The 25,156-nt window shown below is 41.3% G+C and overlaps 1 protein-coding gene across 1 annotated transcript in view; it reads left to right on the top strand.

Moving 5' to 3' along the window:
• LOC133364236 (uncharacterized) overlaps positions 1-25,156 on the top strand; it is a 96,286-nt gene that overhangs the window by 41,465 nt on the left and 29,665 nt on the right. The window contains exons 10-15 of the mRNA XM_061584510.1: positions 4,277-4,341; positions 6,268-6,374; positions 7,539-7,650; positions 9,498-9,597; positions 21,760-21,799; positions 23,890-23,941. Of these exons, the coding sequence (XP_061440494.1) occupies positions 4,277-4,341; positions 6,268-6,374; positions 7,539-7,650; positions 9,498-9,597; positions 21,760-21,799; positions 23,890-23,941 (476 nt within the window). The remainder of the gene's footprint in view (positions 1-4,276; positions 4,342-6,267; positions 6,375-7,538; positions 7,651-9,497; positions 9,598-21,759; positions 21,800-23,889; positions 23,942-25,156) is intronic.

Genomic DNA, 25,156 nt, shown 5'->3' with positions numbered 1-25,156 from the left:
GTAAAGGGTCAACCAGAAGAATTATCCTGAGTACTGAATGTCAGCATGATCCGGGTTGTCTGTATCTGCAGCCTGACTCAGCTTTAGCTAGTTGTGATGTATTATGAATAATGCTGATCTTGTAAACACAAATGCTTATATTTTAATAGTGTGCTAATTTGAATTCAGAATAATGGAGGGTTACAGCACAGTGGGGAGGAGAGCCTGGCTGGGAGTCCAGAGTCTGTGAGTTCAAATCCCCGCTCGTGTCTCCTGGGTGTCAAGGGCCAGCTAAAGATCACCCCCACAGTGAGTGGCTCAGGTGTTACGTGCCCTGCCACCTGTGCAGCCATGGGCAAGCTGCATAGTCCCAAGGAGCCCAGTTGCCTCCCAGCTGGCAGTTGCGGACAAGGAAGGGGCTGGCTTGTGCAGCTGTGGCAAGCTGAGCAGGCCCCAGCCAGCTGGGGAGGACTAGCCTCAGAGGGAGGCACTGGTAAACCTCCTCTGAATACTTACCATGAAAACCCTATTCATAGGGTAGCCATAAGTCAGGATCAACTTGAAGGCAGTCCATTTCCATTTCATATCCAGTGTCAGGGTTGCATAGTGGGATTCGTGGAAGCTGGCTTCTCTGCTCCCAACACCAACTCCCTCCCCACCCCTCAGAAATGGTCCATTGAAGGCTGGAAGATGCCACTGAATGGGGTAGACTGTGACATGGAGACATATTACTTGCAAACTGAAAGTCCTGTGAAAGGTACCTACATCTGGTTTTCAGGGATCCTTTACAGCCTACTTCATTCAGCATGGTCCTCCAACCATTGATGGAACATTTCCATGGGGCTGCTGTGGGGAGGAGGCAATGGAGAAGTCAGTTTTGCCAGCTCCATTTACACGTGCTTAACTCTATATTCACTGGGCTCCTGCTGGGAGGAAGGGTGGGCTATAAATCAAATAATAAATAAATAAATAATATTCAGCCAGCAATATCAAAGTTTCTTGTTCTCTTAGATCAGCTGCACTTAAAAAGTGGACTTAGGAGTATAGTGGGATGGGGAACTGGATTGAACCATTGGATCCTAACCCTCCCTGCAACCTCCATGGTCCAATTTTGACAGGTGTTGGGGTTGGCTAACTGTCACAGTTTGAAGGCACACTGAGTCATCTGCCAATCATCTGACTGGTTACAGCAGCCCCCTTTAAATACTATTTGCAGGTGAGGTTTGGCTTCAAATTATACCTCCCCTACAAATGGATGAAGCCCCCTCTGTTGCACTAGGGAGTTCCCAATGGGGAATTCCTTAGTGCAGCTGATCCTGCATGATGCCAGGTGTGAGGCAAGTGGGTATGGACTGAGGGAAATGGTTTTGTGGGCCAAATTGGGTCCCCACTCATGGAGTATGGTGAGAATTGGACCTGTGTAGAATTAAGTAGACCATCTAACAAGAATCAGTTGCTGGAAAGGAATTAGTCCAGCACTGCTTATGGCTAAACCATTTGGATTCTACAAACTATCAGAGTCTTGCATCAAAATCTCTTATGATCAACTGAAAGTATCCTATGGACTATCCTGTATTTGTGCCATGGCTTGAGGATTTATATATAATGTTTATTCCATAGTTTTAAAATGTGCACAGAAGATGTAGGTTCAAAAATGTACAGTTTATCAGAGATATTGAATAAATCCTTATCACACTACTGTAGTAAAGCTAGTTCAGACTAGATTTTTTTCCCTTGGATCAGTCCTTATGCTAACAGCCTCTCAGCTTAAGGGGATGATATTTAGAATCTATTTTTTCTTCTTAATGCATTATTTCCATGTCTCATAGTCTAAAATTGATCTGGGAACAGGATCTGGGGGAAGAAATTGGGGTAATTGGTTGGAATAAAATTTGGTCTGCTAGACCTCTTTCATCCGTTTCAGCCAATATTCGAGAGAACATATTAAAAATCATAAATGGTTCTATACCCCTATTCAAATGGCATATATTCAGAATACCAATAACAGACATTGTTGGTATAATTGTGGTTCCCTTGGGGCCTATTGGCATTTATGGTGGGCCTGCCCTCAAGTTAATCAGTTCTGGATTGAGGTAGTGTCTGAAATAAGTACTATTTCCAGCCAAATAGTCCATCCCAATCCAGCCCTTTGTCTCTTGTCAGTTTTTAAAGGTGCCAATTCTGCTCTTATTCTAAAAACTTCATTTGTTAGTAGCTGCAAGGCTTGTGGTAGCTCAGGGCTGGAAGGATGCCACCAGGATTCCCATGAATGACTGATTTCAAAAGGCTCCCCACATCGCCCTTTTAGAAAAACTCACACACAGAGGACTTTGCTGCTAAATGGCAGACTTTTATAACTTATATTTCTGCTTCTCCTCAGCAAAACCTGATTCCTGCTAATCCATACTGTGTATGGAGATGTTTATAGAGACTATGTTTGTGGGATTTTTCTTCTTCATTTTTTTCCTTGGGGTAAGGGGCTATTGGATTTTTACCTCTGAATTTTTTATTTTCTCTCCATGTATACTTATTTCCTTTCTTTTCAGTTACCCTCATGTCTTATTTTCTTGACAATGGAAGATCCTGTTTTTGCTATTTTTGATTGTTTTGTTCATGTATATTTTTATTAATGTTTAAAAAATCAAAAGGAAAAAACACTTTCCTTCTGTGAATGGAGCAGAGTTCACAGAAGAGGTCTTCCTGCCCCCCTTTCCCTGTGCATTCTTCCACCCCTGAAAATCTGATTGTGTGGGTTGGAGCACCTTGAGAATGATATTTAATACATTTAAGGGGGACTGCAGATGGAGGGTGAGTTGGCAGAAATCACACTTACCCTTGCACTAATGGAGGAACAACTTAGGTTTCAAGTTTTTATGTTATGTTTTTGTAAGCTGCTTAGAGATTTTTAAATATTAAGCTGTTTAGGAATGTTTTTAAATAAAGCCAATGTCTATACAACCCTTAAGCTTCCCCTACATATTTTGCATTTGTGTTCTGGGTGCTTCCCTGCCTTTTTTTCTTGTGTTAAAATGATGGGATTTCCCCTGCTTGAAAAGGCTCCAGAATATAAGCTTGACCATTTTATGATACTATTGATTAAAGTTATAATGTATATGTACGTATAATATGATGCCCTGTACGCATGACGCTTGTGTGGAAGGTAATAGAACAGGGCAGAGAGGTTGGATAAAATTGCTACAAGTAAAATAGGAGTGGAAAACCTGTGGCCCTCCAGATGTCGCTGGATTACAGCTCCCATCGTCTCTGACCTTTGGCCATGCTGGGACAGATGGAAGATGGAGTCCAACAGCACTTAGAGGGCCACAGGTTCCTCATCCCTGAACTAATGCTATAATCCCGATACCTGAAATTAATGCTGCATTATATAACTGATTTGTTCTTGCTTTGTATAATGGGTTGTATAATGAAAAATTAACTTAAGCTACATGAACTATGTCTTTGGTTGTATCAGTTTTATAGAACCTGAAGTTAATTCCCTCTCATTTCACAAAAGTATCTACAGAATCCTACGTTACATGTATTGTATTTTAAGGGGCTTTATATTGATCTGCCTACGACTTTGAAAGGTGTTTTGACATGTGATGTCTTAATAGCAGATGCAGAGTCCCATCAGGTCAATTTTATATATACAAACAAAGAACTCTGCTGGGTCAGATTAAGGGTTTCTTTAGTCCAACATCCTTACTCTCACAATCATTACCAAACAGATGCTTCTAGGAAGCCCTCGGCAAGATATGAAAGGTTGTATCCGGCTGTGAAGCTCTGCTGATGATAAAGCTTCCATCAGTGGAGTAGGATTCCCTTTCTCTGTGTTGTCCCCACCTTCCCTAAATCTGCTTCAGAGCAGATTTAGTGGTGGCACTGTGGGCTAGAAAATAGATGAAAATTGTTTTCCTCTTGTTCTGCTGGCAGAAGCCTTACTGTCAGCTGAGTGACATCACTGGATACATCCTGAAAACAACAGCACTCCCTAGCTGTCCCCATCCCAGCAACTGATATTCAGAGGAATTCTACCTATGAATTTCATAATTCCATTTATCCATCGTGGCTAAAAACCATTGGTAGACTTGTCGACTATACAATTGTCTAATCCCATTTTAAAGCCATTGTTTATGCATATGATGTGTTCATGGAAACTTATTTTTACAGTTCCTGTTTCATCTTTGTTTAATAGCATTGTGGTCAGCATCAAGCACTTTAAATTCAGGAGCTTATAAATGCTTATAAATAATTGTTTCATTAAAAGTAATTCTAAACTTTCAAACATTATTTTTAGGTAGTGAAGGTGGTGCAGTGAAAGCTCAGGGAGCTAAAGGATTACCTCCATCAACATTTTATAAGGTTCTAATTATTGTTTTAATAATTACAGTAATAGTACAAGGTTGGAGAAAAGTATTGTCATGGTATGAAACTTGCATTTTTCCAAGTCTAGTGAAAAAATTGACTTTGCAGAAGTCATTGAACTGAAGTGATGAACCATTCAAGAAATTATTTGTGCAAGTCTGTTTGAGTAATGCCAGTTTATTTCCACTTTCCATGTTCAGTTTTAAAATGTAACAATCTTTCTGTGGCAAACAGTCTGAAATTAAACTGTACAAACAGTCTGTTCAGATAAAAACATTAAAAACCATACAAACAGCAGTTCCTATTAAAGCTTTTGGATTCTGCAAATGCAAAGTTGTGTAGTGTTCTGTGTTCATTAACTAAATGAAAAAGACCTAGCTTGATGCAAGACTAAGAAGTTAACTCAAATGTCAGTTTTAAGATTACTTTGGAAGATACATTTTCAGCATAGACGGAAAGACTGCCTAATGAGAGCCAGTCACTTAGCCAGATCTGATTAAGGAAATTTGACTAGCGCACAAATATTTCAGTCAGCCATCTTTCTGATTTAAGCATACTAAAGCTTAATATTGAACTTTTCCCCCTAATGTCATGGAAGACATTTGCTACGAAGTTCAGATCACAGAGAATATGAAAGAGCTTTTGTCTGAGAGGGAGATTTAACTGTGCAATACTATATATGTTTACTCGAAAAGAAGGTCCCTTGAGTACTCCCAAGAAACTAGGTATGGGATTGCAGCCATAGTGTATCTTGAGCTTTTTTAAAAAAAGAATGAATGAAATGTAAAGCAGAACTGCCGATTTTTTGAAGAAGCCAACATATGTGGCTATCTGAAGCAAATGCCTAAGATAATTATTTGAATGCTATGAACAGCCGAATTTACATGAACAGCTGAATTAGTTCTTCATTCAATTGTATAAACAAGGATACGCTCTGTCAAAAGCGTTTTTCACTGGCCACAGACTTAGGAAAAAGTTTTCAGAACTATGGTTATCATTATTGCAGACTAGCAGAGCAGACTATAGATATTTGAATGTCCATTCCATTAGACATACAATTACATGTTTTACAATAACTATTTATATATAGCAATAATTTTATTAAGCAAACTATTTTACAGTTTGTTTAATTTATTCTCCTAGCTCTCCATGGAGATTGGCAGTTATTTCCAACTGCTCATAAGTGGATCAAGGAGATGAAGAGGGTGGTTAGTCTGCTGGCATCCTACATAACCATTGCTAGGTTGTGATTTGAACCTAGCTTCTCTAGCAATTGGTTCAGTGCTTTTTTCTACTATGCCACAGTGGCTTTCTTTCTGTATGTAACATGGAAATATGGACATTTAAATGTATACGTATTGAAATGTTTTTGTTCTAGTCCTTTAAAACACACACTGTTCAACAAGTGTAAAGATGTGTCATCTAACGTTTAACAGCATCTGGAAATCCTCCTCGTTCTCTCTTTTCTTTAGGGGAACCTTAATTCAGCCCTCTTTAGTTATCTTAATTAAATAATGAGCAAAGAATTCTTTTAAATAGATGATTAAATGTGGGGATGATAAAACTGGAGAGTGGTCGTGGAAGAACAAAGCCACAGGCACTCTCAAAGGGTTTATTCAAACAATAAGTGCCCTGAGTGTTTTGAGCATGGCTCTTAATTAATAATCAGTATAATTCAGTTTCTAATGTCACATGTTTCCACTATCAATTGTGAGTGCACTTCATTGGGTAAACACTTTGAATAGTATCTATGGTTTTGTTTGTTTGCAATAATCCTTGTTGATGAAGGGATAACCCTTGAGTTATTAAACAAAAATACCAGAATGAACAATTCCATCCATATAAAGGTGGTATTTATTTCAAATCAGTGTCTGAGTTTGGATAATTGTTGATAATTCCTTTGCATCTTTTCTGTTTTCCCAGGTAAATGCTGCTTACCTTGATGGATTCAGAGCTACAGCTTGCTGCCCAGTAGGAGGACCAAAAGCAATAGAAAAAGGAAGAAGAACTGCTGAAAGTATTTTGGAAAGGTTGGCATTTATTGGAGAACTTTTCTCCTAACGGTAAAATCAACTTGCAGTGCTCCTTTGATACAACAGTTGATATGTCACTTGGTCAGCATCCTAAAATGTCACTATCTTAAATGAAGGGAAATATACACTTACTGTTTCTAACAGCATATTATCAGGCATTCATTATGCTTGCAAACTATGCATGGAGTTGCCCACTACAACATATGAATGCTATCAAATGAGAAAGTGTGGCTCCAGAGAATTATAGATTGCACTGAAATTCTGGTTATGTGGGAAGACAGAGCCAACATAACACTTAATTATGGTTAAGATGGGCAGGTGGAAATTTGATCTTGAAAAAAGGTCAGATGAGGAAAGGGATGGTGTGATTCCACATTCATTCGTGCCCTTTTTACCATGGCTGAGAGTGTGTGTACCACAATGAGTGAAATAAAATGGGACAAAAATATATTTTTGAAAAATGAAAATGTTTCAAATCTGCAATTATGAGGATTTAGTATTTTCTTCATTCTTTTAAATTTTCTTTTGATGAGAACTATGTTAATTAGAACCCAATTTCTGAATGAGACTCCAATTTTTAACTAGTATCTATAGATATGTTAACATTTGCCCAATGGAAACTTTACTCTCTGGCCCAAACTCTATTTGATGGTGGTAGAGTTCTGTCTTGAAGGTATAAAGAAAGGTTGGGGTGCAATTTAAAGTATCAAAAGGGCACATGAGTGGGGGGTGCAGAATCTTCCCAAGAACTTGTCTCTCTGGGGGGCTCACTACTGGTGTCAGATATCAGTTGAGAAAAGCACCTTGAGAGGCAGAGGTAAGCAACAAGTGTGTGTGTGTGTGGGGGGTATATACCACCTGCATATATACCTGTAACTGTTACCCTCACGTGTATATCCACTTCACACACACACACACAAAGAACCACTTAAAGGCTTGATCTGCTGATGTCCTGTTGTAATTTGGACTTCAGAGTGGAGATAATTAGAAAAGCCCTGCTAGATTACACCCAAAGTGCCTCTAGCCCAGTGTTCTGCTCTCACACTGGCCAACCAGGTGTCTATGGGATGTACGCGTGCAGGACCTGAGTTCTCTATACAAACTTTGGTTATTGCAAATATTTATTTAGAAACAGTATTGAATACATTTCACTTGTTTCAGGACTCGCATTATGTTTGATCAACTGGGATATGAGGACTACAGTGAAATTAACCTACAGATTTTAGGTTCTGAGGAAACATATGGACCACATGCCAGAAAAAAAAAGGATGATGTAAGTACAAAGGACATGGAAACATTTTATTGATGTGGTTGGGTGTGTAAGAGAAGGATTTGTTTGTTTGCATTTGCCTTTACTCACCATCAACTATGCTCCATCCAACCCTGAAGGAAGGGAAAATAAAAGGAGTGCACGCATTTGAAGAGGAGCCTTTTGGTTTTGTGTTCTAGTTTGTAGGTAGGAAGATGAATAGGAACAGAGAACATGAGAATGGATATGAGTGAGAAGAGGATTGTTCTTCCCATGCATTTTACCAGTCTATCCCTTCCTTCCTGTTTATATTCTTCCTCTCACTGGGAAGGCAAGAAGGAATAGAGATGAAGAGTTAAAATACATGTTATGTTTAATGCTTAGTGTGTAGCTATGTTTCTTGTTTTTCTTAATTACAGCTGCGTGGGGGTGGTTGTTATTGTGATAGCAGTGTCTCAGGAAGAGAAGGTTTATCTCTTTGCTTCCCAGCCACCCCACCCCACCCCAGATATTGCTTTCCTATGCAATTATTGTGCTTATTTTTAAAGTTCTCATTGGTGGTAAGAGATGGTTGTACAAAGAAGAGAAGGGCCCTGGTTATCATGAGTGCATTTAATTAGCTTGAAGATAACTGAGGTAGTTTTCATAAACACCATTATGCAAATACTGCCCAAAATACCATCATTCAGTGTGATCAAGTTGATAATGAGAAGGAGCCAGGTTTTCTCTGTATAACACTGAGGCTGTTACTAGACAAGGCAGGTCATCCCTGTCCTTTACAGCAGTGAATTAGGAGGCATTGTGAAGCCTGGCCTTTGGTGCGCAAGGATGCTGGGTGCTACTTGGTTAAGTTACTGGATTTATTAGTTGGTTTTATTACTGATAATTTGTGACAGTTATTTATATTTTATGTATTTTGTTTCTAAATTGCCTCATGTTGTGGAAGAACCGTGATAGACATTTTTAAATAATTGATTTCAGTAAGATCCTCTACCAAGTAAGTATGAGTATATATGCAACCTTTGACCTGTCAGTACTTGTCCATCAAACCCAAGTTGTTTTCAATATCTTAATCTGTATGTATATCTGAAATTATTCAAATTTATTTAATATTTCGTTTTAAAAGTTATTTATGAAATCATTTTTTAAATAAATACAACACTCTGGTCTTACAAAAAAATACATTTCTTGATTCTGTGTACTTTTCTATTTCAAAATGTTCTTATGTTCAAAATTTCTTCAGTCCAGACTGAATAATACAATGTGAAAGTTAACATAATGTAATAGATAAAAGCCAATAATTAAAAAGTTCTAAATTATTTTTAGAAGAAGACATGCAAGTTGAAATGTGTCTGTCACATTTTTAATGCTCAGCATTCTAAAGGTGATTTGCTATATATGATATTGTATATACTGAAAACCAAGATTAAAACTACCGTCTTAATTTCATGTGCAAATTCAGTATTTATAATCAGTCAATTAGTATTTACAATCAATCAAAAGATAAATAATGCTGGGGAAAACAGAAGGGAATAGAAAAAGAGGAAGGCCAAACGAGATGGATTGATTCCATAAAGGAAGCCACAGACCTGAACGTACAAGATCTGAACAGGGTGGTTCACGACAGATGCTCTTGGAGGTCACTGATTCATAGGGTTGCCATAAGTCGTAGTCGACTTGCAGGCACATAACAATGACAATAGTAGGAGTTGCTGTGTCTTTTAATTTCTGCTTTAGCATCTTAATTCTGTTTTTCTACCACATAAGAGTTAGGCTTTCAATATGTTAAGAGCTACATATTAAATAAATTAGCTGTTCGTGATATATGATTTTTATATTTCTCTCCTCTCTCTTCTAAAATTTAAAAACAGGGTCCCCGGGAAGTTGTTATTTGGCTTGCTGTACTTCATAAGCAGAAAAAGGCAGTGGAAATCTTTTCCAGAGAGATCGCCCCAGCTGGAACAGGAATGGGTAAATTTTGAATCTTTTCCCTCTCAGTCTCTGGCATGTCACCTTATTTTTCTGTTGTTGTCCTTTATAAACCAACAGAGTTATTGAACTGTGTAAAGATGGTTGTACCTTAACCAAAACCGAGCATCTGGGTTTTTTTTTAGTTAGTCTAGAAGATGATACTGTTACATACTTCAAGTAGAAACTTTGTTAGATATGTCTGTTATTTATACAATCCTAACTTTGATGAAACAAAGAGAGACAAACAAAAGCCAGTAAATCTGAAAGGAACATGCTCTTAGGTCTACTCTTCTAATATAAAGTCTTGTGCTTCATCCTGTGAGCACATAGATGTGGAGCTGTTACATGTAACCTTTCCTGACTTCTCAGATCCATTGCTCCAGTATTGGCTCTAGGCTTTGGAGAGCACTTGGGCAAGGGGATCCCCTCTCTTAATGGGATCCTCTTCCTTCTCCGCTGTCACTGTTGCCGCACTTGCTTGTTCTTTCCCTCTGGACCCAACCTGCACAGCTACCGAGAGTGAAGGAATAAAGTAATTGAGGATGCTGCACCGTCTTGTCAGTCTTGCCATTGCTTGCATACTTAGAGAGGGTAGATGGAACAGGACGTGGAAGCAACACAGAGGACTAGCATCAGGAGGCCAGCAGGGTGGTGTAGCGATAGACTCCCTGCAGGGGTATGGGTCTTGGCAGGTGCCCAACAATCCAATCCTGGTGCCAGGCCTCCCATCAGTTCATTTAAAATAAATTCAAGAGGACAAAACATTAAGACAGAACTGGAACCGACTCTACAGTTTGTGTTCAAAATATAAAGAATATAATTCTATGTAGAGCTAGAATAACACAGTGGTGAAGAAACATAAGGTTTGAATTGGGAAGTTTCTGCTTCCAAAGTCACCTCTGCTGCGACTTCAATAGGTGGCTGGCTAGACAAGCCACGGGCTCCCCACTGAATTATGTGGATGATATTGACCTACTTTACATAGTTGCAGTAAGGACTACTATGAAATGCACTATATCATAGTATTTTTTTAATAGCAGCAGTAATCATCGTTCTACTTTCATTTAAAATAGAATGCAGAAATGTGTCCCTTGTTTTTGTTTGTTAAAAATAAAATATACAGTAAAAGTTTTGGTTAGCTTCAAAAAACATATTCTGCAACTGAATAGTGTTGTACTATAATACCTCCAGACTGAGCCTGCTCTCCAGCCCTCCCATAGGAGTGCCTGTTGGTTAGTCCAGGAGACAGTTCTCACACAAGTAGCATGCCCATCCTGAGACTCCTTAAGGGGCCTTAGAGTTATGTCTATTGGTTGCGACAATGTCTTCACTTGTGTAGCCATGCCTAGAAACATCTTGTAGGAAATCAGAGATCTTTGTAACCTATAGTCTGATCTACGTGTAGAGTTAAGTTCCTCATTAAAGGTAATGGAGAAAAACACATCAGTGATCCCATTTCCGAAGGGGTGAGCCAGGACACTCAGTTGCCATTGTACATTCTCACTGGCTATTATATGTCCACAGTTCAATTGCTATAGAATGTAACCTATTTTTATTTCATAAACTCAGTGTTGTGCAAAACCATGTTACCAGCCATTCTTCCACATTTCCTTTCCTTCTTTTTCCCCCTTTCATCTTTCAACACTATCCCCTGTTTTTTTGCCTTGTGTTTCCCTATTACCAACAGCCTTTGCCACTTCTTGGGTTCATACTCTTATCTTCTAGCAGGATTATTATCTGTCCATTTATTTGCTCCATAGATGGGTGAGACAATAATGGAGCTTACACATCTCATGCATACAATCTGTTTAAACTGCAGACCACAATGACTTCTGAAGTATTAAAAAATAGACACATTTTTACTATAAAAAATTAAATGTAATAAGCGAAGTATTTGTGGACCACAAGTACAAGGATGCAGCATTTGATCAATTCATCTTTATTTCCATTTCCAGAACAAAATTTCTAGAGACACTGAAATTAACACAGCTGTCCTAAAGCATTTGTGAGCCCAGGCATGATGTATTTCTGTGGGCGGAGATGGTGAAATAATGAGACATGAGATAGTTAAGGGGTAAAACAAGGCCACAACTTCTTTATTGATTACAGTGACATAAAGGGTTTGGCTTGGCATGGGGGCAGGATCCAGGCATTGCACAGCCTTGCTATGTGATGTGACACCACCCCCCCAGGCTGCAGTGGATGGGGCAGCCTCCGTTAAATAGGCCATGGGTTAAACAGATGGAGGTTCGTTCTCCCTCTGGTCTGCTCACATGCCCAACTCCCGCAAGAGCCAAGCAGCCTGCTGATTGGCCCTCACTGAAGTTCCGCCCCACCCACTGGCCAGTGTTGAGTCACTTCCTGGCATGCCACCTCTCCCCTCAGGATCTTGCTGTGCCACAAATTCGGTCCCAGATGAGTCCTGGGATTTTGGACTTGTTCACTGAAAACCAGTATATAGGGAAAGCTCTAATATAAAACCGTAAGTTGCATTATACATTGTGTTAAAAATAGGAGTAATTTGTTCAATAAAAGTCACCTCTTAAAAGTAGACATTTAATATTATATATGCTCAGAACTTGTACCATGTATATACTAAAACAAAATTAGAGTATATCAGACCTTAGAACAAATAATACAAATTGACTCCTAAATGTCCTGTTGAATTTATGTGGATCTTGCCATAAATAACAGCTGAAGTTCTGCAAATTTAAATAATCATATATGAAAAGTCTTAATGTAGGCCAGCTTTCAAGGTCTTCATTTGCATTGAATTTACTTTATAGTTAAGTAATTGTACAGCTTGGGACAGTAGGAGTACATTAACCTTGTGGTCTATGTGAATAAACTGTTCAGTTATTGCTTCTGCAGCAGCCTGGAGACAGAATAAATACACTGTTTGTTGATTTAAACTGTGTTTACAGAAGCAGGGTCAGTGCATGGTCACAGTCTGTAATTGGCCATAAATTTATGTTCTACTAAACAGAGCAAAATAAAGGCATACTTATCTATATGATATTAAATATTACTAAGATAAGGCACATGTAACCATCATGACATTTGTTACTGATAGTGTTTGCTTTCAGGAGCAATTTTTTACCTTTTAAAACGTATTTCCTTATGCAGCATATTTGCAAAAATATTGTTTAGTAAAAGCCCATTCCTCAGAACATAAGTGTAAATAAAAATAGTATTTTAAGTTTTAGTGAAAGTCAAGAGTACATTATAAACATGGGCTGTCTTGCTAAATATTGGTCCATTATTCAAGTGGCTCTTACTAATGAATTTAAGCTCTCGAATAGGTATCATAAATGTTGTCCTGACAAAGAGTCATAGCTATCTGTTAGTTCAGTGCTCATGTTGATTTAGGAGTAAGAGGCATTGATTTCAGTGAGACTTGCTTCCAAGTAAGCAGGTGTAAGATTAGTTAGGATTTTCAATTGTGTGCTCCTGTGCATGGAAAAGCTGATCTTAGGTGAGTAGCTAGCTCTATCTAGCGGTTGAAGGCAGAAGAGTGCTAAAGAGTTGAGGGGTTTGGGTTTTTTTTTACAAGGACTTCCTCCTCTGCGCAGCTCCTTATTTCAGTTTATCTTCTGCCTTCCACCAAGAATGGTTGATCTAGCTCCTCTCTGCGTTCAGGTCTGTGTGGTTTGGTGTTTTTTTCCTATTATGTGTCTGTACCTTTTCCTTCCTTTACTGTTTTCCTATGTGTGTCTTGTTTAAAACAAAAAAAGGGGGTTTGTCATTTTACCTTTCTCCCCCCTCCCTGAGACTTCGTAGCGGCACTGAGCCAACCGCAAAGCAGCCGCCCCACCGCTTCAGCTGCAAGACCACTGTCTTCTTCGTTGGACTCTGCCCCCCCCCACCAGCCTCGCTTCTCAGGGCATCTGTGCCTGCCTACTGGCAATCACCCGACCGGCCTCCTCCTTTCATGGCGTGAGCGGGGATACTTCTTGCAGCGTGCTCCCCAGGACACTGAGTGCCTGCCACCCCCTCCTCCATCCTCTCGCCCGCGGAAGGACTCAGTGGGATGCTGCAGCCATGGAGGAAATGTATTACCCCCTTCAGCTCGCCAGCACCTGGTCTGGCTATTATCACAGCCCTTAGCCCCCATAAGATCCGCAGTGTGGTTTGCGCCCATGGGGAAGGCAACACGTAAATCAGACCACCCACCAAAGAAACTTAAGTCACTTCAGCCTCACACTACAATAGAAGTTGTGCCTCCGCCATTATCCAACCAGGCCCTAGGGCCTTTAGGTTCTATTGAATACCAGGTGGAGGTAGCCATAGCCCGCCCCTCTTCCAGCAGGCACAAGGTGGCTGAGGCATGTACTGTTGCGGGCAGGGTGGCTCCACAATGACCTAAGAGAAGTAGGGGAACCAGTCATGACAGGCAACGGCCTGGTGATGCACAGGGAGCTGCACCAAAGGAGGTGAATAGCAACATGTGCAGGTCACAGAGGGACCTGGAATCCCTGTCTGAGGAGGAAGGCACCCAATTCCAGCCCACCCTGGAGGCGACTTTTTGTACATCGTCTTCTGAGGAGTTTGAAGGCTTCCTCGAGACAGCTACATCTCACTAAGCGTTACAGGAGAAGAGGGGTGAAGCATCCTTTGTTTCACCCTCTTCATGTCAGGAATTGCAAGTTCAGAGGGTGGTGCACAACCCACACTGTTCTCATGCTCAACCTCTAAAGTTTCAGTTATCACCGCACATACTACAACAATTAAAGGAACAGCTGAGAGATTCTCTCCTAATGGATTTAGCCAGAAATCTTTCCACATCAGTGGCTGAGGCTTGACACCCCACACAGGACACACCAGCCACAGCACCCACTCCGCCACCTTCAAGAGCACAAGTGGCGCAGGGCCTCACTACACTCCGCTCTTCTTCAAATGCGCCCCAACCACCAGGCAGGGCATCACTGGATCCTTTTGCTGCCTCACAGGGCAGGCATCCTCAACTTTAGGAGGAGGCAACGGTAGACCCGGACAACGAGCTGATTGTCCTCGATGAGGGAGACTGGAGTGGAGATTTGGAGTCAGAGGAAGTCGTGACCAATAGGATTTTCCAGGAGGCTCATTTCCTTCCACTCCTGTGCAAGGCAATGGAAGCTCTGAACCTAAATTCTCTGGAAGATCCTCCAGCTCCCTCAGCATCTACAATTTCGGCTGTGTGTCCAGACCCGAAACCCAAGTCAAGGGCGCTAAAATTTCCATCTCTGTCGCCTAAAATGATCAAGTCCAAATCTGATGCCCTGCTGCAGTTCAAGAAATCGGTTGCAACTGCCAACAAATACTATACATTGGAACAACACATCATGGACCAACTCAAGGTTCCTCTGGCTGACGCCCCCATAGTCAATTTATTAAATCCGTCCTTGAACCCGAAAGACTCGGATGCCCACTTCAAGGATCCTTCAGAGTGCAAGCTGGAACTTAGGAGGATTCTTGAGGCCAGTGCACTCTCCATCAGAGCAGCAGCAGCCTCCTCGGTCTTCACAAGAGCATCCCTGCTGTGGCTAGAGGATCTATTGGACAGCTTGCAGCAGGATCTGGCTTGAATCCGGAAGTCTCGTCTGAAAATCTTGAGAGCAGTGACCTTTATGGCAGATGCATCCATGGACACCATGCAGTTTTTGGCAAGGTCATGAGCAGCGAGTGTTTTTACTGGAAGGACTTTATGGTTATGCCATTGGGAGGCCGATGCTGCAGCCCACTCTGATCTCGCATCTGAGCCCTATGTGGGTGGCAAACTATTTGGCGACGATGCCCTAGCTGGGGTCTTGGAGTTGAAGAAAAAGAAGAAAGCTATGCCTTCTGCCAAAAAATGAGATGATAAAAGATTCTTCCATAGACTTTTCCATCCTTATTTGCCCTCCCAGTCCTTTCAAGGCTCCAGGGCATTCAGAAGAGCAAAGGAGTCCTGTACCAGCTGTCCCTTCTGGAAGAGGCAATGTACACAATCTAAAAGCCAACAGCCTTTCCCCAATAGATTGGGTTTTGGATCTCAATCTCGGAGGAATAAGCATCAGTTCTGGCGCCAGGTCCCTTAGGTGGGAGGACACCTTCAACACTTTGGCCACCGCTGGAGGGACACATCTTCAGACCAAGGGGTACTGCACACCCTCAGATACGGACTGAGGCTGGAATTCACATCCCTTCAACCAAATTTATCCCCTCCCCCCTCTCAATGTCTCCAGACAAGCGGGAAAGGACTCTTCAAGCGATTGCCCACCTTCTGCAGGTTGTGGCAATAGAGCCCGTTCCGACAGGCGAGAGGTTTTCAGGAATCTACTCAGTATTCTTCACCGTCGTGAAAAAATGGATCTTTCAGGATGGTACTCAATTTGAAGAACTTAAATCAGTTCATAAAATATCTCAGGTTCCGCATGGAAACTTTACTGTCCATCAAAGAGGCATTGAGAAAGGGAGACTTCCTCTCATCTATTGATCTGAAGGAGGCCTATCTGCATGTCCCTGATTTTCCGCCTCACAGATGTTACCTCCAGTTTGTGGTGGGGGAGGATCACTTTCAGTACAGGGCCATGCCCTTCGGTCTGGCGTCTGCCTCCAGAGTATTCACGAAGATCATGGTTGCTCTGGTGGCACACCTCAGGATACAGGGAGTCCATGTCTTTCCTTACCTGGATGACTTTCTGCTCTGGTCTCCGTACCTCCACAAGGCTTGGGAAGATCTGCACATCACCCTAGCATGCCTCAAGGATCACGGCTTCCTTGTCAACCAAACCAAGAGCCAGCTTTGTCCAGCCCACTGCATAATACATTTGGGGGCCACCATAGACTCTCAGCAGGGACTCATAACGTTAGCTCAAGAGAGAGTAGACAAGATAATTACAGCTGTCACATAGCTCTTATCTTCACCTTCGGCAGATCTTATACATCTGGCAGGTATCTTGGGGTTGATGGTCCCAACCTATCAGACTACACCATGGACACTTCACTACTCTCAACCATTCCAGTGGGCGCTGCTGCCGTTTCAAAACGACATTGCAGCCAGGCGTCACCGAAAGGTAGCACTTTCACCACTGGTCCGTTGATCCCTACTTTGGTGGGTGCACAAACCCAATCTACTAAGGGGAGTGCCATTCCAGGACCCTCCACAGACCCTGATCATCTCAGATGCCAGCCTTATAGGCTGGGGAGCCATTTGCGATGGCCAGATGATACAAGGGACTTGGTCACCACAGGAGTCAGTACTTCCAATCAATCTTCTGGAGCTTCGTGCAATTCTTCTAGCCCTGAGGCACTTCACAGAGATCAAAAGTTTGGGGCGGTGCTGGTCAGGACAGACAACGAATCGGCCAAATCACATTTGAATCATCAGGGAGGCACACACTCACCACAACTACAGAAGGAAGCTGCCCTGCTGTTCCAGTGGGCGGAAACACACATGAACTTGATCCTTGTGGAATATCTCAAGGGGAAGGACAGCTGCCAAGCAGATTGGCTCAGCAGACAGAAGGTGCAACAGGGAGAATGGAAGCTTCACCAGTTGGCCTTTCTGAGACGCTTTGGCAGAGTCAAGGTGGACCTATTTGCCACACACCTCAACTGCCAGGTGAAAAGATTTTTCTCCAGATACGTGACACCAGAGGTGGAAGGCATAGATGCTCTGACGTCCCAGTTGCCCCAAGGTCAACTCTACGCCTTCCCACCTCTTCCGATCATTCCTAGGGTACTTCAAAAGATCCGAGCCGAAAAGGCAAGAGTTCTACTGTTAACTCCTTGGTGGCCAAGGAGACCCTGGTTCCCGGAACTCGTCGATCTGTCAATCGATCCTCCGTGGTAAATTCCCCTCAGGGAAGACCTATTGTTGCAGGGACAGCTTCTTCACCCAGACCCGGGATGGCTGGCACTTCATGTCTAGAGATTTAGAGGCGATGCCTCTTAAAACGAGGCATTCCAGCTCAAGTGGTGGAAACTATGATGGCCTCAAGACGCCCTTCCACAATTAGAATGTATGAGACTACATGGAAGACCTTCTCGACGTGGTCACAAAAGAAGGGCTTAATTACAAGGAAAGTAGGTATAAACGACATTCTCTGCTTCCTACAGGATGGCTTGTCCTTGGGTCTTAGGCCAAACACTCTCAGACACCAGGCTTCAGCCCTTTTGGCAGTTCTGTCTACATCTCTGGACAAACCGCTGGGATCTCATCCATTACTCAGGCGTTTTCTACATGGGGCAACGACATTGGCACCTCCTACGATCCATCGTTACCCAACTTGGGATCTACACAAGGTGTTAACAGCCCTACAAAAGCCCCCTTTTGAATCCCTAAGTCAAATTTCCCTATGTCTCCTATCCTTTAAGGCCTTGTTCCTTGTGGCCATTACTTCGGCCCAGAGAGTGTCTGAGTTGAATGCGCTGTCTGTTGACAAGAATTTCTGTGTGTTTCATAAGGATAGAGTAGTCCTACGTACTGTCCCTTCTTTTCATCCTAAAGTACTGTCTACCTTCCAGTGTCAGCAAGAGCTGGTACTTCCTTTTTTTTGTCCTAATCCCATTTACCCCACAGAGAAAGCGTGGCATTCACTGGATGTGCGAAGAGCCCTGAAAGTGTATATCTCTAAAACAAAACATCTCCATCAGACAGATAGTTTGTCTCCTTCTACCCAGCATCTTTAGGGAAGAAAGTGTCTTCGTCCACGCTCGCTAGGTGGATCAAGACGTGTCACACTGGCCTACGCCTCTCTAAAGTTAGCCCGGCTGGCCAGGATAGTGGCCCACTCAACTAGGGCAGCAGCCACATCAGTAGCATTCTCATGCCACGCATCTATCACAGAGATTTGTAGAGCAGCTACATGGGCTGCACCTAATATGTTTATTAAACACTATAAGATTAACACATATGCATCAGCAGAGGCAGCTTTTGGGAGGCGAGTGCTACAGCACATTCTCCCAGATCACTAGGGTAATCAGCCCAGCAATGTTCCCACCCTACATGGGTCAACTTTGATATGCCCCACCAGAGATCAGCTTTTCCATGCACAGGGGAAAAGACATTTGGTCTTACCGTAAAACGGTTTTCTCTGTGCATGTCAAAAGCTGATCTCAGGGCCACTCCCTAGGAGAACTGGGCTGCCATCACTGTCTTTTTCATCTTAGGCCTACAGCAGAGAGCGTATGAGTGCTGTTGTCTCCTGTTTTGTGTCGATGGTTCCTATTATTTCTCTTTTTTCTTTCTTCCTGTTGGTTGGCTTGTTGTCAAAAACTGAAATAAGAAGCTGCACAGAGCAGGAAGTCCTTGTTAAAAACAACAACTCTTTAGCACTCTTCTGCCTTCAACCGCTAGGTGGAGCTAGCTACCCACCTGAGATCAGCTTTTGACATGCACAGAGAAAACCATTTTACGGTAAGACCAAATATCTTTTTACCAACAGTTGAACTGGTTAATGAATTATAATTTATTTGCCTCCATCCATCTGCCCTAATTGTTGCCTTGGCTGGTCCTGCTCGGTCCCTTTGCTAAGAGGAATAAGCTAGATCATTTGATGTAGAAACTCTGCCCCTGTTTCTTATGGACTCCCACTCTCTGCCAGATGTAGACTGCAGTGGCTGCTCATAATCTGGCTTACCGTGACATGCAAAGCAGGTTGCTGTTTTAACCTCAGGTTGTTGGCCCACATCAGATTAATCACTGTGCCCAACCTCTCCACAATTTAGAAACTTCACAACCTCCTTGGCATTATGTAGAAGAGATGTGTGTAGCGGAGTGTCATCAGCATATTAATGGCATCCCAGGCCCAAATCCTTCAGTGATCTCACCCAGTGTTTTCATGTACCCAGTGGTGTCTGCATTGGCATTTAAAGGTAAAGAGCCCAATTGAAAGTCGTTTCTCACTCAAACCCTCTAGTGAAATATTTGGACTTCTATAATAGCATGGTTAAGCACTTCAACTAAGAATCATGTGATTCTTTTTTTAAAAAACCACATGGCATTAATTTAGTGCTTTGAAATCTTCAAAACTTTTCATTTACAGTGTCCCATTAAACCTTATAACAACTCCAAAAGTTTAGCAGATATAGAGGCTGAGACAGAGAAAGTAGCTTGCCTAATGCCAACTAATGAGTTTATGGATGAACCAAGGACTACTCTATATTTCTGTATGATTATGAGCTTGTTTTACCAAAAGGAAAAATGATTTAATGTGATCAAATAGCATTGCATTAGATTTGTTAGAAACTTCAAATTATTAACGGTAAAAGAATAGTATTATGAATAGTTACATAGCAAGTTGGTTCAGAAGTAACACCCGATCATGACATGGTGTTATATGAGAAAGACTTAGGATTGCATTTTCCCTCTTTCCTTTGCGGGTTCCAGTTCCTTCTGTTTCCTTTGAAATGCATGAGCCAGAGGTTCACTCATGTCATTTGGCCGTATATGTGAACCAGGCCAGTGTAACCACTAGTATATAATGGGTTCTAAAAGTCAAGTTACCATAAGAGTGGCATTAATGAGATGTAGTAGTGTCAGTAATTTATACTGCTTTTAGCATTTTTATAGATCTTTATCACTGTTTAATCTCAATTGACCTGAATAGAAAAATAAAACCAAATGTTCTTCAGCCCATTGTTTACCATCTGTCATAAGCTGGAGAAACTTGCTGCCCTGCTTCAGAACATCCCATCATAACTAACTTTTTTTTTTAAATGGCTTCATTGTTTTGTAGTGTTTTATACTTGACATATGCTCCTTGAGTGTCTCTTTGGAGACAGAAAGTGCAGGATAGAAATCTTCACACTTAATTAAACTTATGAATCAAAGTTCTTTTCAGGAAATACAAAATCATGATAAACCACTGCTTGGTTGTTTCAACTTATCTTCATTAAAATTATGTGATAGTTACTTGAAGGATCCTGAGCATAATTCCACTTTTATTTTTCATAATTGCTACCCAGGACTGACAAAACAGCAGTGTATTAAAAAGTTTTACCTACCCTGTCCCACTCATTTTTTTCTTATTCAGATAGCTACAGTAAAACTATGGTCAAATTTTCAACAGCGTCAGCGCAGGACATTAATGTTTTTTTCAGTTGAGTAGTAATAAAATAACTTCCAAACTGCAAAACTAATGTGCTGACCCTTATTTCACATCTAAGTGACCAGAGATTGACACCATGATGACAGCTGGTTATTGCAGCTTGAGATTTTAAAGTGCCTGAGTATATGTAAATATTATGACTGATGACAAGTGTGTTGGAAGTTACTTCTAGGTTTAACAGATTAATTTGACCAGTCCCCATTTATGTTTGAATACATAATCCTAAAAGATATCTTTTTGGGTTGAGAGGAAATGAATACAGCAATTATAATTGACCTCTGTAGCATCATTATTTGTATGTAGTGTACAATATTATAATGACTATAGAACACTTGATTTCACATGCTTGTAGTCTTGGAGTTTGAAATGTTCATGTTGGTAATAAGTGCTGTGGCTGGAGCCTGATTATCCAGAGGAGTGAAAAGAGTATTCTATCCAAAATTCAACCTGGCTTTGTTTCTAGCTCTGTTCCTAAATTATCCTAATATGTGTGGATATTAGGACAGAAAATAGGAACTATAAAAACTGAAAATATATTTCAGTTTCTAACATGTGTAGGTTTTACACACGCATTACATTATTTAAAAAATACAAAAATCGCTCTCGGTATCATGTTTGAAAATGTCTTACATTAGTTTAGCATCCTGAGTTAATTTTTACCCATCAAATAAAGCTCTTATGCAGGGGGCAGCTCTATAGTTACTTAACACAGATATCATCAGTACTTTTTTAAAGACAGGCTTACTCACTCAGACTCCCAGATTTAGTAAAAGACTCCCATCAATTTCTTGGCTTCTGCTGCAGGTCTTCTGTCAGAAGGATAGCTATTTTGTTTCCTTTAGATTTTTCAGATCTGTCTCTGTTGAAATACTGTGTCTCTTACTGTTTTTGCCCTACATTTCTACCAAGTCTTAATAGGAACTGAAATGGTTTACACATGCTTGGAGAAATGTCACTGTTATTTAATTTTAGCGTATTGGGTGAGGTGGCTTTAGAGAAAAATAAAATCTGAATGTAGAAAATTTTTATTCAACCCTAATTTTCAGTGAACTGTCTTTAGAATTTTAACTTTAAAATGTTTCCTTTTTAGCACCTGGTCTCACTGGAATAGTTGGAGGACGTCCAAAAGTGTAAGTTTTTAAAAGAGGGATTATAACAATGTTTTTTTTAAACTCTCAGGGGATTTTATGCATCTCCGGTCAATTATTTAGTATATTGATTAATTAACTGTATATTCTATATGCGGTTGTATTATATGCTCTCTTAGTTGAGTGTCTTAAAATATTCTTAATCTCAAGAATGTACTGATTGCTATGTTCCTACAGTGAAAATATTTACTGGTCAATATGCTTCTAGCGAATTGCTGCTTTATTCAGATATAACAAAGTTTATGTATTTATTTATTATTTGATTTATATCCCGCCCTTCCTCCCAGCAGGAGCCAAGGGCAGCAAACAAAAGCACTAAAAACATTTTAAAAAATCATAAAAACAGACTTTAAAATACATTAAAACAAAACATCTTTAAAAACATTTTTTAAAAGCTTTCAAGACATCTTTAAAAAAGGTTAAAAACATACTGGTTTAAAAATAAAGATTTAAAAGCATACTAAAAAGCAATTCCAACACAGATGCAGAGTGGGATAAGGTCTTAACTTAAAAGGCTTGTTGAAAGAGGAAGGGCTTCAACAGGAGCCGAAAAGGTAACAGAGATGGCACCTGTCTAATATTTAAGAGGAGGGAATTCCACAGGGTAGGTGCCGCCACACTAAAGGTTCATTTCCTATGTTGTGCAGAATGGACCTCCTGATAAGATGGTATCTGTGGGAGGCCCTCACCTGCAGAGCACAGTGATCGACTGGGTATATAAGGGATAAGACGGTCTTTCAGGTATCCTGGACCCAAGCTGTATAGCGCTTTGTACACCAAGACTAGAAACTTGAACTTGGCCTGGTAGAAAATGGGCAGCCAGTGCAATTATTTCAGCAGCGGAGTGACATGTTCGCAATACCCTGCCCCAGTGAGCAGTCTCGCTGCCGCATTTTGCACCAGCTGCAGCTTCTGGACCAACCTCAAGGGCAGCACCACATAGAGCGCATTACAGTAATGGAGCCTAGAGGTTACCAGTGCATGGACAACAGTGGTCAGGCTATCCTGGTCCAGAAATGGCCGCAGCTGTCTTATCAGCCGAAGCTGGAAAAAGGCACTCCTAGCCACGGAGGTCACCTGGGCCTCTAGCGACAAAGATGGATCCAGGAGCACCCTCAGACTATGGACCTGCTCTTTCAGAGGGAGTACGACCCCATGCAAAGCAGGCAACTGACCAATTATCCAAACTTGGGAACCACCAACACAGCACTTCTGTTTTGCTAGGATTCAGACTCAGTTTATTGGCCCTCATCTTGCCCACCACCGGGTCCAGGCAGTGGTCCAGGGCTTGCACGGCCTCTCCTGATTCAGATGTTACAGAGAAATAGAGTTGGATATCATCAGCGTACTGCTGACACCTCACTCCAAATCTCCTGATGACTGCTCCCAAGGGCTTCATGTAGATGTTAAACAGCATGGGGGACAAGAAGGTACGCTGCCGCACCTCACAGCACAACTGCCAGGGGACCAAAAGACAATCACCCAATGCTATTCTCTGAAAACGACCTTGGAGATAGGATCGGAACCAGTGTAAAGCAGTGCCTCCAATACCCATCTCACCAAGTCAGCCCAGAAGGATACCATGGTCAATGGTATCAAAAGCCACCAAGAGATCAAGTAAGAATAACAGGGTTGCACCCCCCCTGTCCTTCTCCCAATAAAGCTCATCCATCAGGGTGACCAAGGCTGATTCAGTCCCATAACCAGGCCTGAACCCAGACTGGAATGGGTCAAGATAATCTGTTTCTCAGAAGCACATCAGCAGGGATATTGCATAGTTTCAAATGCTCCTATGCTGTAAATAATTAAATCAGAGGTGTCTAATGTGCAGCTCACTAAATGTTGTTGCACCAACTCCCATTGGTCCCAGCCATCATGGCCAATGGTCAAGGATTATGGGAGCTGTAATTTAGCAACATCTGGAGGATTACTTATGTATTAAAAAGATATCCCCTGAATATCTAAACACCATAACTGGTTTTGAGATGCATATGGGGACTATATAAAAACCTACTGAATGGTATTTGACATGTATTCTTAATTTGCCTTTTTTTGTGTGACTTCTTTTCCAGGTCTCCAGTTCTGAAACCATTTTTCTTCCTTTATCCAAAACAAAATGTCAAGGTAGGAGCAGCTGTCTAAGCACTAGTCCTGAAAAGACTCTTGCAGCTGTTGCAGGAAATTTTTAAAAATTGGGTCAATTCTTAACAACCACAAAAACTTGGGGTGTACATGGGCCCAAAGATTTGCCTTGAATCTCTGCTTTTTAAGAAATTATGATCTGTTTCTGAGTTGTTCTGTCTGTTTTGATCCCTGCTTTGGGTTCTGAGCTGTTCTGTGTAGATCAGAATTCTGTGTTTCCTCCATACTTTCTTATGGGGAATCTAATAAAATGTTACAACTTTTTTCCTTTTTGGCAGAAGCAGATAAAATTTGCAGGCACAGGAGCTCCTTTAGAGCAGGGATTAATCCTGCCAAATTGCAGGTCTGGGGTCCTTTTTTGGTGGGGGAAGTATGATATACTTTCCTCCATAATCCTTATTAACAATGCCTTTCTTAGGTCAACGAAAACACCAAAATCCATATTAGTTTCATATTTCCAAGGGAGCAGAGTTTATCTCTTACTCTTTCTTACCTTGAAATAATTACGAGGTGGCTGAGTGGTGTGTATTCTTGCTTGTATATTCTTTTAAAACATTAGCAGCTTCACATTGCCTGGCTCAGTTTGTTTGTGTTTGGAAGGGATGGCTTCCAACAGGCATTACAAGGTGAGACTGTTCTTAATGCTGTCTGTGGAGTGCTAAATAGTTCTGGAGTATTTTCTTTTTTCAGGAGCATGGGACAATTTTTTTTAAAGTTAAATGAAGTTTTTAACTCTTTTTAAAAATCCACGTACCTTGAATAGAGAAACATAGAAAACAGAGAGAGTAGAAAAGTAGAGACTATAGAAAAACAGAATAATACGAGGCTTTGTAGGGGCCCTGATCTTTATTATTAGAATTAGAATTTATTATCCGCCCTTCACCCAAAGGTCTCAGGGTGGGTTACAACAATTTTAAAACATATAATTAAAAACAGTTAAAAACAACCTAACCAACATCACAGAAAATAGAATGGGTTCTAAAAATATACATCTCAGGTTTCAAAGGCCAGGGTAAAGAGGGGTGTCTTTAGCATTCACTAAAAGTTGTACAATGAAGTTGCCAGATGCACCTCGGTGGAGAGAGAATTCCGCAACTTAGGGGCTGCCACAGAGAATGCCCTCTCCCAGGCCACTCCCCGTGAAGATCCAAGGGTGGTGGAATTCCCTCTGCTGATCTCAACAACTGAGAGGGTCTG

Source organism: Rhineura floridana, chromosome 9 (assembly GCF_030035675.1).
Source record: "Rhineura floridana isolate rRhiFlo1 chromosome 9, rRhiFlo1.hap2, whole genome shotgun sequence".
Lineage (NCBI taxonomy): Eukaryota > Metazoa > Chordata > Lepidosauria > Squamata > Rhineuridae > Rhineura > Rhineura floridana.
The sequence above is the reverse complement of the archived record's forward strand: the minus strand, read 5'-3'. Positions and strand labels throughout refer to the sequence as shown.